Genomic DNA, 16097 nt, shown 5'->3' with positions numbered 1-16097 from the left:
CGTTCTCCTTCACTTACCTGATCCCCCTCCTTTGTCTTTGAGCGGGAAGCACTCGGTACCGATGAAGCGATTATAGGTACCTCGCTGATGGAGAGTGTCAGAGACCAGGATCTCAATGCTGCCTTCACCTTGGAAGCTCTCGTAAACATGATCTCAATGTAGACAGGACATTAATGGAAGCAGAGGGCTCCTGTTCAGGGGGTTTCCTGTCCCCAGGTCTGAAGTCAGTCTTAAGGCTTTCTCCATCACGAACACTCTATACTTAATTACCCTGTTTTTGTGGGATCGTCCCTTAAAACAAGTGCAAATATTCCACTTGCTGGGGATATGTGAGTCTCCCAAGCAATATGCTGAAAACATTTATTGCTGACGGGAATCACTTTTCAACAAGAGAGGCACGTTTTAAAATCTGGGGAGCCTGGTATCCCAGATACAAGAAAAAAAACCTGACACCTCAGTAAGGGAAAACACACACACAAAAATTCCCCCTGAAAAGAAGGGAATAACAGTTCCAACAACTATAAAGTACTAAGAATCTTATAAACTAACTAGAGAACTAACACTATATACTACATTCTAACTCTAAAGAGAACAACAGGCACACACTAAACTATCTCTGGTCAAACGTGGTTGAGAAAAAACTTAAGGCTGTTTACCCAGGCTGCGCTACATTGCCTTGGTACAGGGCATGGAGATGTGACGGACACATGTGCAGGCTGAACAGGCAATGTTACCAAAAATCTCCAGTCAAATTTTTCCATGGGTGAAATTTTAAAAATGTAGGGAGAAGTATGGATAAATGTGGAATTCTCACAAACCTACAGTAAGTTTAAGTCACTGAAATCGTTGGTTTAATGGTGTCACGCTCCCAGACACATTTCTGCGAAAAGTAAAGATACTTTTAAATTTTTTTTCCCCACATGTAGATAGAAGATAAAACAACAACTCTGCTGGAGGTTAGACAAGTAGATGGATATATTATTTAAAGTAAAAACTTGAGAAAAAAGTTTTAAGTTTTAAAAATAAATTATACTTTGTTTTAAAGTATATTGAATCATGTAATTTACGATACCAAAAGTTTGCTGAAGCTTTGTGCATTGAGATTTTTATAAAATGCACAGGTTCCTTTTTTTAATATATAAACATGAAGGTTCAACCAATGCATAGTATTCGTCTTCACTTTCACGATGATGTATATTTTCCTAAAAGTTAATTATGTTCTTAAAAAAAACTGTACAGTTCAAAGGCACCTATGAAAAAGCTCAACTTCAAAACTGAGCCCTTAATTCCCAACAATAATTTTTAAGTCACTGCAGAAGTGGGTCTGTTATATCTCCTCTACAGAGCAACATCAAATTGTTTAACTTCTAAGGAAAGTGCAGATGCAAGACATTCTCCAAATCTCTCCACCTGATTAAACCAAATTTCTCATCTTTCCTCCCAAGCCCTCCCTTCTCCAACACTATACGTAAAATTTTAATATCTTTTGACACCAAAGCTTGAAATCTGTCATATTTGACTTTTCACTCCTCCTTCCACATCCAAGCATTTGCCAAATCCTAGTGGTTCTCTCTCTACAACATCTCCCAAAATTTACTCTTCTCTCTCTTTATAGCTACTGCTGATCCTGTCCTGCCATAGGTTATCTCTTGCCTCAACTATTCAACCCACCTCTCTTCTTAAAATACTGATTGTCGCTTTGGATTTCTTCAGTCTATACATAATTAAATTTCTAAAAGTATTTTCGACCCCTTTTACTCAGGCCACATTGCCCCCAGTTTGAGTTCCTTCACTGGCTACCACTTGCCTTCCACATCAAGTAGAAGATTGTATTCCTAACCTACAAGGCCCTCAAAAATCCACTCCTCTTGACAAATCAGCACTTTTTCCTGTTCATCTTCTCATGTACACTGCCTTGCTCAAGTTTCTAATCTACACATATTCTTCATCTCCTATCACTTATTACTGTACCTTATTCCATGCTACTCTTTATCCTTGGAAAACACTTCCAAACCTTATACACTGAGGAATAATGACACCTATCATTTAAAAACCTTTGTTAAAACTCATTTCTTTTGCAAACCCTAACACTAACCTTTTAAAGATACATTGTTCTTGTACCTATTTATGAAACAGCTAACAAAAAAGCAGGCAAGCGAATGAACAGCTTTCACCCGCCCCCAGGAAACTGTGGGCCCTAAGGGATTGTTGTTTCTCTGCTTTTATTCACCATTATCCTTCCCACCTCTTTGTTGTCCTTTCTCTACAACGTCTGTCTATCTATTGATTGATTGTAAACTGTTCCCAGCAGGGATCATCACTTGAAAAGCAACATGTATACCTCAGGCAAAAAGCTTTTGTTTCAAATTTTTTACAAATATTCTACTCTTAACCTGATTTCATCAAAATCCTTCAAATTTGCAATAAGGAAATCCTGCAAGATTATGTATGTTCTATATTTTATTGAATTAAAACCAAAACAGTGACACTGTAAATGCCTAGATCAGAAAGCACTACAAACCCACAACATACTAATGTCCCATACTAACAGTGGGAGGAATCTTTAAAAAAAGATTTTTTTCGGTATCACAAAATGTTACCTGTATATTTGCAGTTTCCCCACAGAAACCATACAAAAGCATATAGAACATTGTCAATACTAAGGTAGACTTATTTATCTAAGGAAATGTGACCAAAAATGGCATTTACTATGGCATTGTTATAAGAATATTAGATGTTCAAAATGTCCAGGCTGCAGTTCACAAAACACACTACTCACCTGCTATTGCAACAAAGTATACCCATCTACATTTACTTTTGCATTAATCTCAGTACTGGACGTACTGAAAACGTAAACCATACCTTCTTTTTCTGGTTCAATATCTTTAGTCTCAACGTCTGTGCTGCTCAGTGGTGTCTTTTCATTATTGCTGTATTGTGGTACTTCAGTATTAGACTGTTTCACCAAATCAGCTCCCTGATTTTCACCAGAAGCTTCTGTTTTTTCCTTTGGCTGATCTTCAGACACAGCTTTTTGCTCATTACGAGACAAATCACTGTCACATACTGAAACATTAACTGGTTCTGCTTTACCATTCTGACATTCTGGAACAGCTATCCCCTCTAAGCTGTGTGCCTCACCGTTCACACAGTCCCACTTAGATGGAGACTCCTTCCTTGATTCCTTTTCAGCATTCACAGTAAGACAGTCATTTACTAACAGGGATTCATTTGAACTCTCTTCTTCTGTTGATGCAAAACTGTTTTCTTTCCCTACTGTCCCATTGTTAAGTCTCTGCTCTGCATCTATATCCATGATATCACAAGAGGACTCATCATTTGTCATAGACAGATCTCCCATTTCCTCTCCATTCTCCTCAATGCAGTCTGTGCTGATTTCTAGCTCCCCATTCTCCAGCAGCTTCCTGCCATCCCCATGATTTTCATCATCAGCAAATTTTGCATCATCTTCATCTTTCTTCAAATTGTTGACTTTTCTCTTTTTAATAATGCCTTTACCCCACTGCGAACGTCGTCTTGATTTCCTCCTTATTCGAACTGAATTGGAAGAGACAGAAAAACATGTCACTTTTAAATGCACACACATCTGCAACACATGCATCAGGATAATTGACTACAAACTAACAAAAAGAAAAGAAGTACTTGTGGCACCTTAGAGACTAACAAATTTATTTGCCCATAAGCTTTTGTGATGAGCTACAAAAGCTTATGCTCATACAAATTTGTTAGTCTCTAAGGTGCCACAAGTACTCCTTTTCTTTTTGCGAATACAGACTAACACAGCTGTTACTCTGATACATACTAACAGACACCCACCATTCCCAAACTTTCCATGGGGGGGAGGGGTTCAAATTAGCATTGAGCTAATTCTGCTCCCACTGAAATCAACAGAAAATGAACTCCCACTGGCTTCAATGAGAGCAGAGTCAGGCCAATGCCGATCACTTCTGAAAGTTCCACCCATCGTGGATATTTTACACTAACCAAGTATGCAGGAAGCACTGATTAAATTAATTGGTAAGGCCACTCCTTTTTCCTTCATCACATTCTTCATGAAAACCCACTTCTATTTAGACCACTAAATATCAGACAGATAATTATAGCTGTGTGATGAAGAATTTGAGGAAAGCCAATTTTTACTCCACTTTTTTTTTTTAAACTCTTTCAGATGACTTGGAACTATTATGTTGTGCAAGAATTAAGCTGCATAACCTCATGACCTTAGTTTCATTACCCTTGTCCTCCTCCCTCCTACTGTATACTTTGTTTCAACTTAGATTATATACTGTCTGGGATGGGGCAGTGTCTTCTAAGTGTGTATGTACACTGTGTCTAGGACAATGGGACCCCAATCTCGAAAAGGGTTTTTGCTGATTTTCCTAATAGAAACTTCAAACAATAGCTCAGGAAGAGTATTCACCTGTAATGTTGAATTTCAGTGTTCCTTGTAAGAGCACAGATGATGAGAAAAAGTGTATTTTAGTAGACTGAGCAAAGACTGGCAGATGGGAACTCCTGGATTCCAATTCCTGCTCTGATACAGATTACTTATGCTCTTTGGCAAGTTATAACCACTTTGCAAAAGATTTTCCACCTAAAAATGGGGGCTGCTACACTTAAAGTTGTCACGTTGTTTTTTCTGGAGAGATACTGCCAGCACAAATCAGTATTAAGGGGAAGCTCTCTCAAAGTGACAGTCTTTCAAAATGAAAAAAACTAAGTCCATTAACTATACCTACCCACCTCACTGGGTCAGTTATGAAAATCAGTGTTCACAAAGTTGCTCTGAAGATGCTAGTACCATGTGAGTGCTGCACATTAAATGACAAGAGCTCAGAGAAACATAACTAAATGTAATGTTGTGAATGCCTTCCCTGAAAGTGCCACTTAATCTGATAATTTAACTAGTTTCAAGACTTTACTAACTACAACATTAACAAAAAATGTCATTAACTTTTTAGTTTAAAAAGTTCTTAAAAGCACACATTCACCTTGAAAAATCATAATTCTACCTGAAAAGTATATACATACTATTGTTACGAGTAACCTCTAAGAATACTAGAGCTGAAAGAGTTCTGAGAAATTTTTGTTTTCTCCCAGCTTAGTTTGTGTATTCAACAGCACTTTCTACACAGTCAGTTTCTCTGTATTGTTAATGATCAGCTGCATTTGTATCATGCACAACTTTGCTGGAGCTCATATACACTTCTCCAGGTTCTGCAAGAAGGCCTTCACCAATTTTTCTGTCAAGGTCCAAATTCATTGGTCAAGGTATAGTCAAGGACCAGACTCCAGAGAAAATAAAAAAAAAAAAAAGTAGTAGTAGTAAATAAAAAGATTTCAGAGTCCATTTAAAAGATATTCAATAGAACTGGATCCATGACAGATCCCTGCGGGACCCCACTCAATATGCTCTTCCACCTCTATTGCAAACCATTGTTAACGACTCTCTGAATACAGTTTTCCAGCAAGTTGTACACCCACCTTATAGTAGGTTCCTCTAGATCAGTGGTTCTCAACCAGGGATCAGGGGCCCCCGTAGGGGGCCGCAAGCAGGTTTCAGAGGGTCCGCCACGCAGGACCAGTGTTAGACTCGCTGGGACCCAAGGCAGAGAGCCAAAGCCTCACCGCATAGGCCTGAAGCCCAGGGCCCAGAGCCCTGTCACCTGGGGCTGAAGCCGAAGCCTCAGCAATGTAGCTTTGTGGGGGCCCCTGTGGCATGGGATCCCAGACAATTGCCCTGGCTTTTATATGCAGAAAAACAGTTGTAGCACAGGTGGGCCATGCAGTTTTTATAGCACGTTGGGGTAGGCCTCAGAAAGAAAAATTTGAGAACCCTGATCTAGGGTATATTTCTCTAGTTTATGAGACACTCATGTGAGACTGTACCAAAAGCCTTACTAAGGTGGAGATATGAGACATCTACTTCGTCTTCTCATCCACAAGGCTTGTTACCTTGTCAAAGAAGGATATTAGGTTGGTTTAACAGGATTTGTTCTTGACAAATCCATGCTGACTGTTATTTATTACCTAATTTTCTTCTAGGTGCTTACAAATTGATTGTTTGATTATTTTCTTCATAATCTTTCTGGGCATCCAAATTAAGCTGATTGGTCTATAATTCCCTGAATTGTCTTTACTCACCTTTTTATAGATAAATACCATAAATACTTTTCCTTGACTTTAGCAAAGCTTTTGACACGGTCTCCCACAGTATTCTTGCCAGCAAGTTAAAGAAGTATGGGCTGGATGAATGGATTATAAGGTGGATAGAAAGTTGGCTAGATTGTCGGGCTCAACGGGTCATGATCAATGGCTCCATGTCTAGTTGGCAGCTGGTATCAAGTGGAGTGCCCCAAGGGTCCGTCCTCAGGCCGGTTTTGTTCAATATCTTCATAAATGATCTGGAGGATGGTGTGGATTACACTCTCAGCAAGTTTGCAGATGACACTAAACTGGGAGGAGAGGTAGAAACACTGGAGGGTAGGGATAGGATACAGAGGGACCTGGACAAATTAGAGGATTGGGCCAAAAGAAATCTGATGAGGTTCAACAAGGACAAGTGCAGAATCCTGCACTTAGGAAGGAAGAATCCCATGCACCGCTACAGACTAGGGACCGAATAGCTAGGCAGCAGTTCTGCAGAAAAGGACATAGGGGTTACAGTGGACAAGAAGCTGGATATGAGTCAACAGTGTGTCCTTGTTGCCAAGAAGGCTAACGGCATTTTGGGAGGTATAAGTAGGAGCGTTGCCAGCAGATCGAGGGACGTAATTGTTTCCCTCTATTCGACATTGGTGAGGCCTCATCTGGAGTACTGTGTCCTGTTTTGGGCCCCACACTACAAGAAGGATGTGGAAAAATTGGAAAGCGTTCAGCAGAGGGCAACAAACATGATTAGGGGACTGGAACACATGACTTATGAGGAGAGGCTGAGGGAACTGGGATTGTTTAGTCTGCGGAAGAGAAGAATGAGGGGGGATTTGATAGCTGCTTTCAACTACCTGAAAGGGGGTTCCAAAAAGAGGATGGATCTAGACTGTTCTCAGTGGTAGCTGATGACAGAACAAGGAGTAATGGTCTCAAGTTGCAGTGGGGGAGGTTTAGGTTGGATATTAGGACAAACTTTTTCACTAGGAGGGTGGTGAAGCACTGGAATGCGTTACCTAGGGAGGTGGTGGAATCTCCTTCCTTTGAAGTTTTTAAGATCAGACTTGAGAAAGCCCTGGCTGGGATGATTTAGTTGGGGATTGGTCCTGCTTTGAGCAGGGGGTTGGACTAGATGACCTCCTGAGGTGCCTTCCAACCCTGATATTCTATGATTCTATGATATTTGCCCTTTTCCAGTACTGGGATACCTCTCCCATCTTTCATAAATTCTCAGATAATTGCTAATGGCTCAGAGATCTCTTCAGCCAGTTTCTTAAATATTCTAGGATGCATTTCATCAGACCTTGCTGACTTGAAGACATCTAACTTGTGAACGTAATTCTTTACAATTTCTTTTCCTATTTTAGCATCAGATCCCACCCCTTTTATACTTATGGCTCATTATGTTAGTCCAATCACTGCTAATTTTTTTGGTGAAAACTGAAGCAAAAAAAGACATTTAATACTTCAGACATTGCTGCATTTTCTGTTACTGCCTTTCCCTCCAATTACTGAATGAGGTCTACCCTGTCCATGGTTTTCCTCTTGCTTCTCATGTATCTGTTAAAATGCTTTCTTGTTCCCCTTCACGTTCATAGCTAGTTTAACTTTATTTTGTGCCTTGCTCTTTCTAATTTTGTCCCTGCATGCCTGTGTTATTTTTTTTATATTCATCCCTTCGTAATTTGACCTAATTTCCACTTCTTGTGTGATTCTTTTTTGAATTTCAGATCACTGAAGATCTCCTGGTTAAGCCAGGGTGACCTCTTACCATACTTCCTATCTCTCATATTCATTGGGATAGTTTGCTTTGTGTCCTTAATAATTTATCTTCTAAAAAAACCCTGCCAACTCTCCTTTCCGTTAGGCTTGCTTCCCACAGGATCTTACCTACCAATTCTCTGAGTTTGCTGAAGTCTGCCTTCTTGAAATCCATTGTTTTTATTCTGTTTTCCCTCCTCCCATTCCTTAGAATCATGAACTCGTGATCACTTTTACCCAAGTTGCCTTCCACTTTCAAACTCTCAACCAGTGCCTCCCTATTTGTCAAAATGAAGTCTAGAACAGCTCCTCCCCCTAGACGCTTTCTCTAATGTCTGAAATAAAAAATTGTCCCAATGCACTTCAAGAACTTGCTGGGTAATCTGTGACCTGCTGTATTATTTTCCCAACAGATCTCTGGGTAGTTCAAGTCCCCATCACCCCCAAGACCTATGCTTTATATGATTTTGTTACCTGTTTAAAAAAGCCTCATCCACCTCTTATTCCTCATTAGGTGGTCTATAATAGACCCCTACCATGACATCACCTTTGTTTTTTTACTCCTTTTATCCTTACCCAAAGACTTTCAACAAATCTGTCTCCAATTTCCATCTCAACATCAAGGTAAGACCTCCTTCCTTTTTTCCTTGCCTGTCCTTCCTGAGCAAGCTGTACCCTTCTATACAAATATTCCAGTCATTCCTCCTCACTAGCCAGTTTGTATCCAAAGATACTCTTCCCTTACTCAGCAGGTGAACCCGATCTCTGCTCCACAGTCCTTTTCCCCCAGAACAGCACCCCACGGTCAAGGAAGCCAATGCCCTCCTGGTGACACCATCTGAACAGCCACGCATTAACCTCTAGGATGCATTAGTCTCTGCCTGGACCCCTACCTGTGACCAGAAGGATCAAACAGAACATCACCTGCACCCCCAATTACTTCACCTTTACACCTGGAGCCTGACAGTCACTTCTGATCTGCTCAGGACATACCTTGCAGTATCATTAGTGCCTAAGTGGATCCATGGGGTAGTAGACAGAGGGCTGAATGATTCTTGACAATCCCTCTGTAGCATCTCAGATACGGGCCCCTGGCAGGCAGCATACCTTCCGGGATGCCATGTCAGGGTGACAGAAGGGTGCCTCTGACCCCTTGGGGGTACACAGCTTAGAGTCATAGAATCATAGAATATCAGGGTTGGAAGGGACCTCAGGAGGTCATCTAGTCCAACTCCCTGCTCAAAGCAGGACCAATCCCAAACTAAATCATCCCAGCCAGGGCTTTCTCAAGTCTGACCTTAAAAACTTCAAAAGGAAGGAGATTCCACCACCTCCCTAGGTAACGCATTCCAGTGCTTCACCACCCTCCTAGTGAAAAAGTTTGTCCTAATATCCAACCTAAACCTCCCCCACTGCAACTTGAGACCATTACTCCTTGTTCTGTCATCAGCTACCACTGAGAACAGTCTAGATCCATCCTCTTTTTGGAACCCCCTTTCAGGTAGTTGAAAGCAGCTATCAAATCCCCCCTCATTCTTCTCTTCCGCAGACTAAACAATCCCAGTTCCCTCAGCCTCTCCTCATAAGTCATGTGTTCCAGTCCCCTAATCATGTTTGTTGCCCTCTGCTGAACGCTTTCCAATTTTTCCACATCCTTCTTGTAGTGTGGGGCCCAAAACGGGACACAGTACTCCAGATGAGGCCTCACCAATGTCGAATAGAGGGAAACAATTACGTCCCTCGATCTGCTGGCAACGCTCCTACTTATACCTCCCAAAATGCCGTTAGCCTTCTTGGCAACAAGGACACACTGTTGACTCATATCCAGCTTCTTGTCCACTGTAACCCCTATGTCCTTTTCTGCAGAACTGCTGCCTAGCCATTCGGTCCCTAGTCTGTAGCGGTGCATGGGATTCTTCCTTCCTAAGTGCAGGATTCTGCACTTGTCCTTGTTGAACCTCATCAGATTTCTTTTGGCCCAATCCTCTAATTTGTCCAGGTCCCTCTGTATCCTATCCCTACCCTCCAGTGTTTCTACCTCTCCTCCCAGTTTAGTGTCATCTGCAAACTTGCTGAGGGTGCAATCCACACCATCCTCCAGATCATTTATGAAGATACTGAACAAAACCGGCCTGAGGACGGACCCTTGGGGCACTCCGCTTGATACCAGCTGCCAACTAGACATGGAGCCATTGATCATGACCCGTTGAGCCCGACAATCTAGCCAACTTTCTATCCACCTTATAATCCATTAATCCAGCCCATACTTCTTTAACTTGCTGGCAAGAATACTGTGGGAGACCGTGTCAAAAGCTTTGCTAAAGTCAAGGAACACGTCCACCGCTTTCCCCCCATCCACAGAGCCAGTTATCTCGTCATAGAAAGCAAGTAGATTAGTCAGGCATGACTTGCCCTTGGTGAATCCATGCTGACTGTTCCTGATCACTTTCCTCTCCTCTAAGTGCTTCAGAATTGATTCCTTGAGAACATGCTCCATGATTTTTCCAGGGACTGAGGTGAGGCTGACTGGCCTGTAGTTCTCAGGATCCTCCTCCTTCCCTTTTTTAAAGATGGGCACTACATTAGCCTTTTTCCAGTCGTCCGGGACTTCCCCAGATCGCCATGAGTTTTCAAAGATAATGGCCAACGGCTCTGCAATCACATCCGCCAACTCCTTTAGCACTCTCGGATGTAGCGCATCCAGCCCCAGGGACTTGTGCTCGTCCAGCTTTTCTAAATAGCTTCTCCTCCTCCATCTTTGCAGGCAATTCCTCATCCCTTGTTGCCAGGTTAGAATAACTGTTTTTCATCACTATGATAAGTAGGTTGGGAGCAGGGATGGAGCACTGCCTGCTGCCTGAAGTAACCAGCAGCCAGTGTCCTCCCTGTGACAGAGCCATATCCTCCTACCCCGGTGATGAGACAGCTGTCTTCTCTAGCTAGATAGTTTCCTCAGCCTTGGCAGTCTCCATATGAATATTCTCAATGAATTCCTTGTGTGCATGGATGCTCTTCAGCCTACCCACCACCTCCTCTACCTCTCCCCACCTGCTTCCTTACAGATTTCACCCACAGGCACCTTTCACATTGGACGATTTCCTCAGCTTGGTTTTCTATAAAAGTGAAATGCAGGCCACTGTCCAGATTCTGGTGTGGATTTGTAGACTGAGGCATCCATGGCCCAGGTCTTTGTCTGGACACAGGTGCAGGTGGAGGAGACAGGAGCAGCATTGACACTGGCAATGTGGCCTTTCCTAATCACAGCAATTATATTGCGACTCCCTCCAACAAACTCCTGTTTGCTAGTTCCTCTTGGTCATTTAGCCTCTGGCTTTTAAAACCTTCTCTCCTATGTCAGCCCAACCCCATCGTCAGTCACACCGGGGAAGAGTGATCTCAAGGCTGACTAAAGCTGATCAAAAATGATCAAGGGAACAAAGTCTCAAACAGTCCCTAAACACAGAATCCCGACTGACACCGTAACTTTAAGTAACCCAAAAGAGAAAGAAAAACAACAAACCACCAAACAAGCTCACTCACCTCAAGATTAAGAAAGAAGATTGAAGGGGGACATGGTAATAGTCTTCAAGTATACAAAAGGCTGTTATAAAGAAAAGGGTGATAAATTGTTCTCCTTAACCACTGAGAACAGGAGAAGTAATGGGCTTAAATTGCAACAAGAGAGATTTAGGTTTGACATTATGAAAAACTTCCAATGTTTAACTACCCTTACAGTTAGAAACAAATTACCTAGGGAGGTTGTGAAATCTTCATGATTTGAGAAACCATTCTTGAGAACCTCCAAACACCTGACAGGGATGATACAGATACTACTTAGTCCTGCCTCAGTGCCAGGGACTGGAATAGATGACCTGTCAAGGTCCCTTGAAGTGCTACATTTCTATGATTCTACCCATCAGCCCCACTCTCTCCATCACCAATTACTCCACCTAAGTGAGCAAGGGAATGGGTATCTAAACAATTGCACACCTATTAAAAAAAAAACTGTTTCCTTTTATGCATAGGAAGAAGCTTGATGTTCTCATAATTTTCATTCAAAATTCTTCAAACTGATACTGAAGTTCAAAAAGCTCCAGAAAAGTGCACTGGGTGGGTGATGATGGTAAATTACTTTGAAGATTAAAATAAAATATATTATATTCATATTAATGCATGTGCATGTGTTACAATACACACACACACACGGAGTCTTGCCTCTGCTTTATTAACAAATTGTTCTCAACCCAACAATTAAGGTTATTTTTGTCTATGTTTCATGCAAGAGAAAATTCAGTCATCATTCAGTTCACAGATGTGTGTTTCCATTTTATTCTACAAACTTCTAATGAAATGAATGGGCAACATGCATGACAAGACATAACATATGAAAAAAAATTCTATTAGCTTTGTGTGATGACAACTTATTGTACAGGAGACAACCTAGTGTGGAAAAATATTCGCTTTTATTACAAATATATGGACCTTAAGGTCCTACAAAGATGATCTGTAGAAATATAATAGCTTACGCTTACACAGCACCTTTACAAATACACTATACACACTAAGAACAACATCATGCATCACTGAAATGTAGCAAGATGTAGATTGGGAAAATCAACTGTCCCTTAGTTACTTCACCAACACAAAATCCAGGTGTTACAAGATTCCATAGTAGTGGGAAATGAGGGCAGGTCATTGAATCTCTATGGACAACAAATCTAGAAGAAACACATTCACTGTAAGGTAAGTAACCATATCTTTGAGTGCTTGTCCATATATATTTATATATTCCATTGTTGGTAACTCACAAGCAGTGACCTAAGAGTCTGGCCGAACAATGATTGTACGACAGTCCTGCCAATGTGTACATCAGATATTGATGTTGTTACTATGGAATAATGTTAGATAAATGTATACTCTGAACTCCAGGTAACTGCCCTACATATCTCTACTATTAAAACTTTTCTCAAAAATGCTACAAGGGCTGCTTGAACTCTCACGGAGTGGACTGTAACCCTCAATGGTAGATCTAAATTGGCTATTTCATAGCACAACTTAATGCATTCAGAAATCCACTAGAAAATGTCTGTGTTGATATAACCTGTCCTTTCACCCTATATCCATAAGATACAAACAATCTAGGGCACATCCTAAATGGTCTAGACAGGTAGAAGGAAGGTGCCCTAATTACATTTAAGTTATGAAGTTTAGCTTCCTCCTTGTATTTGTTGGAACATGGATGTGGGAAAGAAAACAGGCAGATATATTATTTGATTGAGATGGAAATTACAGACTATCTTAGGCAGGAACTTCAAGTGAGGTCTCAAGGGCACCCTATCTTTATGAAATACCATGTATGGAAGTCCTGTAACAAGTGCTTGTATCTCCTCAGCTTCTAGAAGATGTCTTTGCTACAAAAAAGGCTGCTTTGATGGATAAATTAAACGGGGAACATGTAGCTAGTAGCTCAACAGTTGGACCCATCATCAACCAGTCAGTACAATGTTGAGATCCCAAGGAGAAGACCCCGAATATAGCTAGATAAGGCACTTCATGAACCTAGCTACTGTAGAGTGTGAGGTCAAATATTCCTGAATTGGCAGATGGACCCTTAAGGAGCTCACAGATAGTCCAGAGATTCTTACCAATAGAAGGTATTCTGATATTTCAAGAATCTGAGCCTGACAAAGAGATAACTGATGGTGGTGTGCCTAGACTGCAAATTTCTTCCACTTAGAGTAATCAAGCCTCATAGAGTCCTCTTTACAGTACATAAGAATATTCTGTAGCTCAGATGAACAGGTCATCTCCACAGATCTTAAGCAGACAGCATCCATGCCATGAGGTACAGGAAAGGTGGACCCAAACGGAGAATCTGCAGCGTCTTTGGGATACCACACTGGGGTGAAGAGGCAACTGGATTGGAGGTTGAACAGAGAGATTCACGGAGATTTTGAACTAAACAACCCTGGCTTGCCTAGTGCTATCATGATCATTCTGGTTGAGTCCTGCCTGAGTGTTCTGAAAACTATCAAGATTAGAACAATGGAATCTGATGGTAATCATATATTAGACTCAGGAACCAGGGGATCAGGAATGTGTTGGATGCAAATCCTTGACTCTGCCCTGCTCTGGAACAGAACTTGTGACTAGTTTTTTCTCTTTGATTGTGTTCCAGGTCTATGTCTGTTTGACCACGCCTGATGAATGTATCTTGAATAATGGTATCTTTTACTGACCACTCATGGTTATTTTTAAATTGTCTGCTTCAATACCGCTGACGTGCTCAGCACCGAAGGAGATATCCTTTACTACCAATAGTATCAGTGAGTCTGAAAAAACTATAAGGTCTCAACACAGTGTAGGATTTCAATATGGAGTACGCCAGTATTGTAGGCGGGTGAACAGAAAGTGTTGGTACCGGGGCCTCAGTGACAAGAGGTTGGAACCAAGTAATTTCTGAAGTACTAATGATCTGCATATGCAGACAAGCCAGCGGGAATAATTTTTGAGGATGAGTGCTCAGGATTTTCATCCAGGGTCTGAAGAGGAATGCACTGGCCTCTTCAAAAAGAGCAACTTCAGGTGAGACTCTAGCCTTCAGTTCTCTAAGAACAATTTACAAATGGCACATCACTGAGACACAATAAGCATTTTGCGTACCCATTTCTAAGAGGCATTAGTGTCTCGAGTAAAGGGCAGTTCTAAAGCCGGAGATTTGTGTTCCATCATGACTGGCCCCGGTCCTGGTAAAATTTCAGACAAAGAAGAAAAAGTTTCTTCTTCTTCTTAGATATCAAAGGTTACTCCTAATGGCTAAGTACCTATCTATTTACAATATAATTGACAGACTCCACAGTGGGCAAGAAGCTTGGACACTGCAAGTTCCAACTCGTAGCCACAGGCAAGCAGTGATAAGCAACTGAGGAACGGCTGGGGATAGCCCAAACCCTATATGCTCTTGGGTGGGAGACACAAGGACATTCAGTGCACAGGTGCAACCCCAATGAACAATGCTGGCCAAAACAATCTGAACTTGAGTACACAGGGGGCATACTGACCAAAAGAGGAATATATATATGGACAAGCATTCAAAAGATGAACCTGACTTCTCTTACTCAAGAAGGGAGACACGAATATGTAATCCTTTCATCATTTAGCATAAACCTTCTCCCATTCCAATCATTATATAGCATTACAATAGTTAATTTTGGGATAGGGCAGACACACAAAAATTAAAAAGAAAAATTATGCCAATTAAAAGAAAATGAAAACAGATTAACTTCATCTGTGGAGTCCAGCTATATACAGTCAATCTATATGGTCCAGAGCCTTTGTACCCCTGTTGAGCATCTATATAAGTGGTAGCTATTACAGGTGTTGACATGACTGGCCAATTCAGTTGGCTCTTCAGGCCCACTGACTACCACCCTTCATGTAACAATAAAGTGAGGTAATTATGAACAACTGCAAAGCTCCGTAGGTCATATGCCATTCCAGAAGTATTAACTTAAGTACAGCCTTTTACTTTAAGTTTATTTAAAAAATCCAGACAGATGTTTCACATCATTGGCCAGAAGAGAATGTTGTGAAGTCTTTTCATTGCAAGATTGGTTTCTATGTCAAAAGGAGAAATTAAAATTAATGAAACACAGAACCAAAGAACATGGCTCAGAAAATAAAGCACACAAAAGAAAAAGGTGGAAAACAAAACTACAGGTAGAAAGTCAAAAAACATTCTGTAACAATGTACAGCAACCTTTAGCCCAATACTTTACACAATCTAATGCATAATCATCACATACTTTGTTTACCGTCTTCTTGTACTAATACCTGCAGTGTTCATGGTCAAATTGATGATTTGAGTATAAACCTTGTGAACTCAGAAAAACTCATTTGCAAGAGAAAAGGCTTTTCCTCAGTAGTCCCCTTGCGGGCCTGACGTAAATGTAACATGGCTGGTGATCAGAATGTTTACAGACATATGAAGACTTCTCATACAAAGAGAGGCTGAACACGTTGGAATTATTTGAGTTAGGGATGAGACAAATATGAAGTGTGTTGAGAGAGAAGTGTACAAAAGAAAAAAATACAGAAAAAGTCATTCAGGAGCTCCCACTGGCTCTATCATAACACAAAACAAAAAGATTCAATTTAACTGAAAG

General features: G+C 41.1%; 1 protein-coding gene across 7 annotated transcripts in view; it reads right to left on the bottom strand.

Annotated features, from left to right (window-relative positions):
• ATAD2B (ATPase family AAA domain containing 2B) overlaps nt 1-16097 on the bottom strand; it is a 177561-nt gene that overhangs the window by 12942 nt on the left and 148522 nt on the right. For all 7 annotated transcript variants that reach the window (XM_078852056.1, XM_073335846.2, XM_078852053.1 and 4 more), the window contains one exon: nt 2863-3558. In XM_078852056.1, the coding sequence (XP_078708182.1) occupies nt 2863-3558 (696 nt within the window). The remainder of the gene's footprint in view (nt 1-2862; nt 3559-16097) is intronic.

This window comes from Lepidochelys kempii, chromosome 3 (assembly GCF_965140285.1).
Source record: "Lepidochelys kempii isolate rLepKem1 chromosome 3, rLepKem1.hap1, whole genome shotgun sequence".
In the NCBI taxonomy this organism is placed as follows: Eukaryota; Metazoa; Chordata; order Testudines; family Cheloniidae; genus Lepidochelys; species Lepidochelys kempii.
Note: the sequence above shows the minus strand (reverse complement) of the source record. Positions and strands in the feature narration are given on the sequence as shown.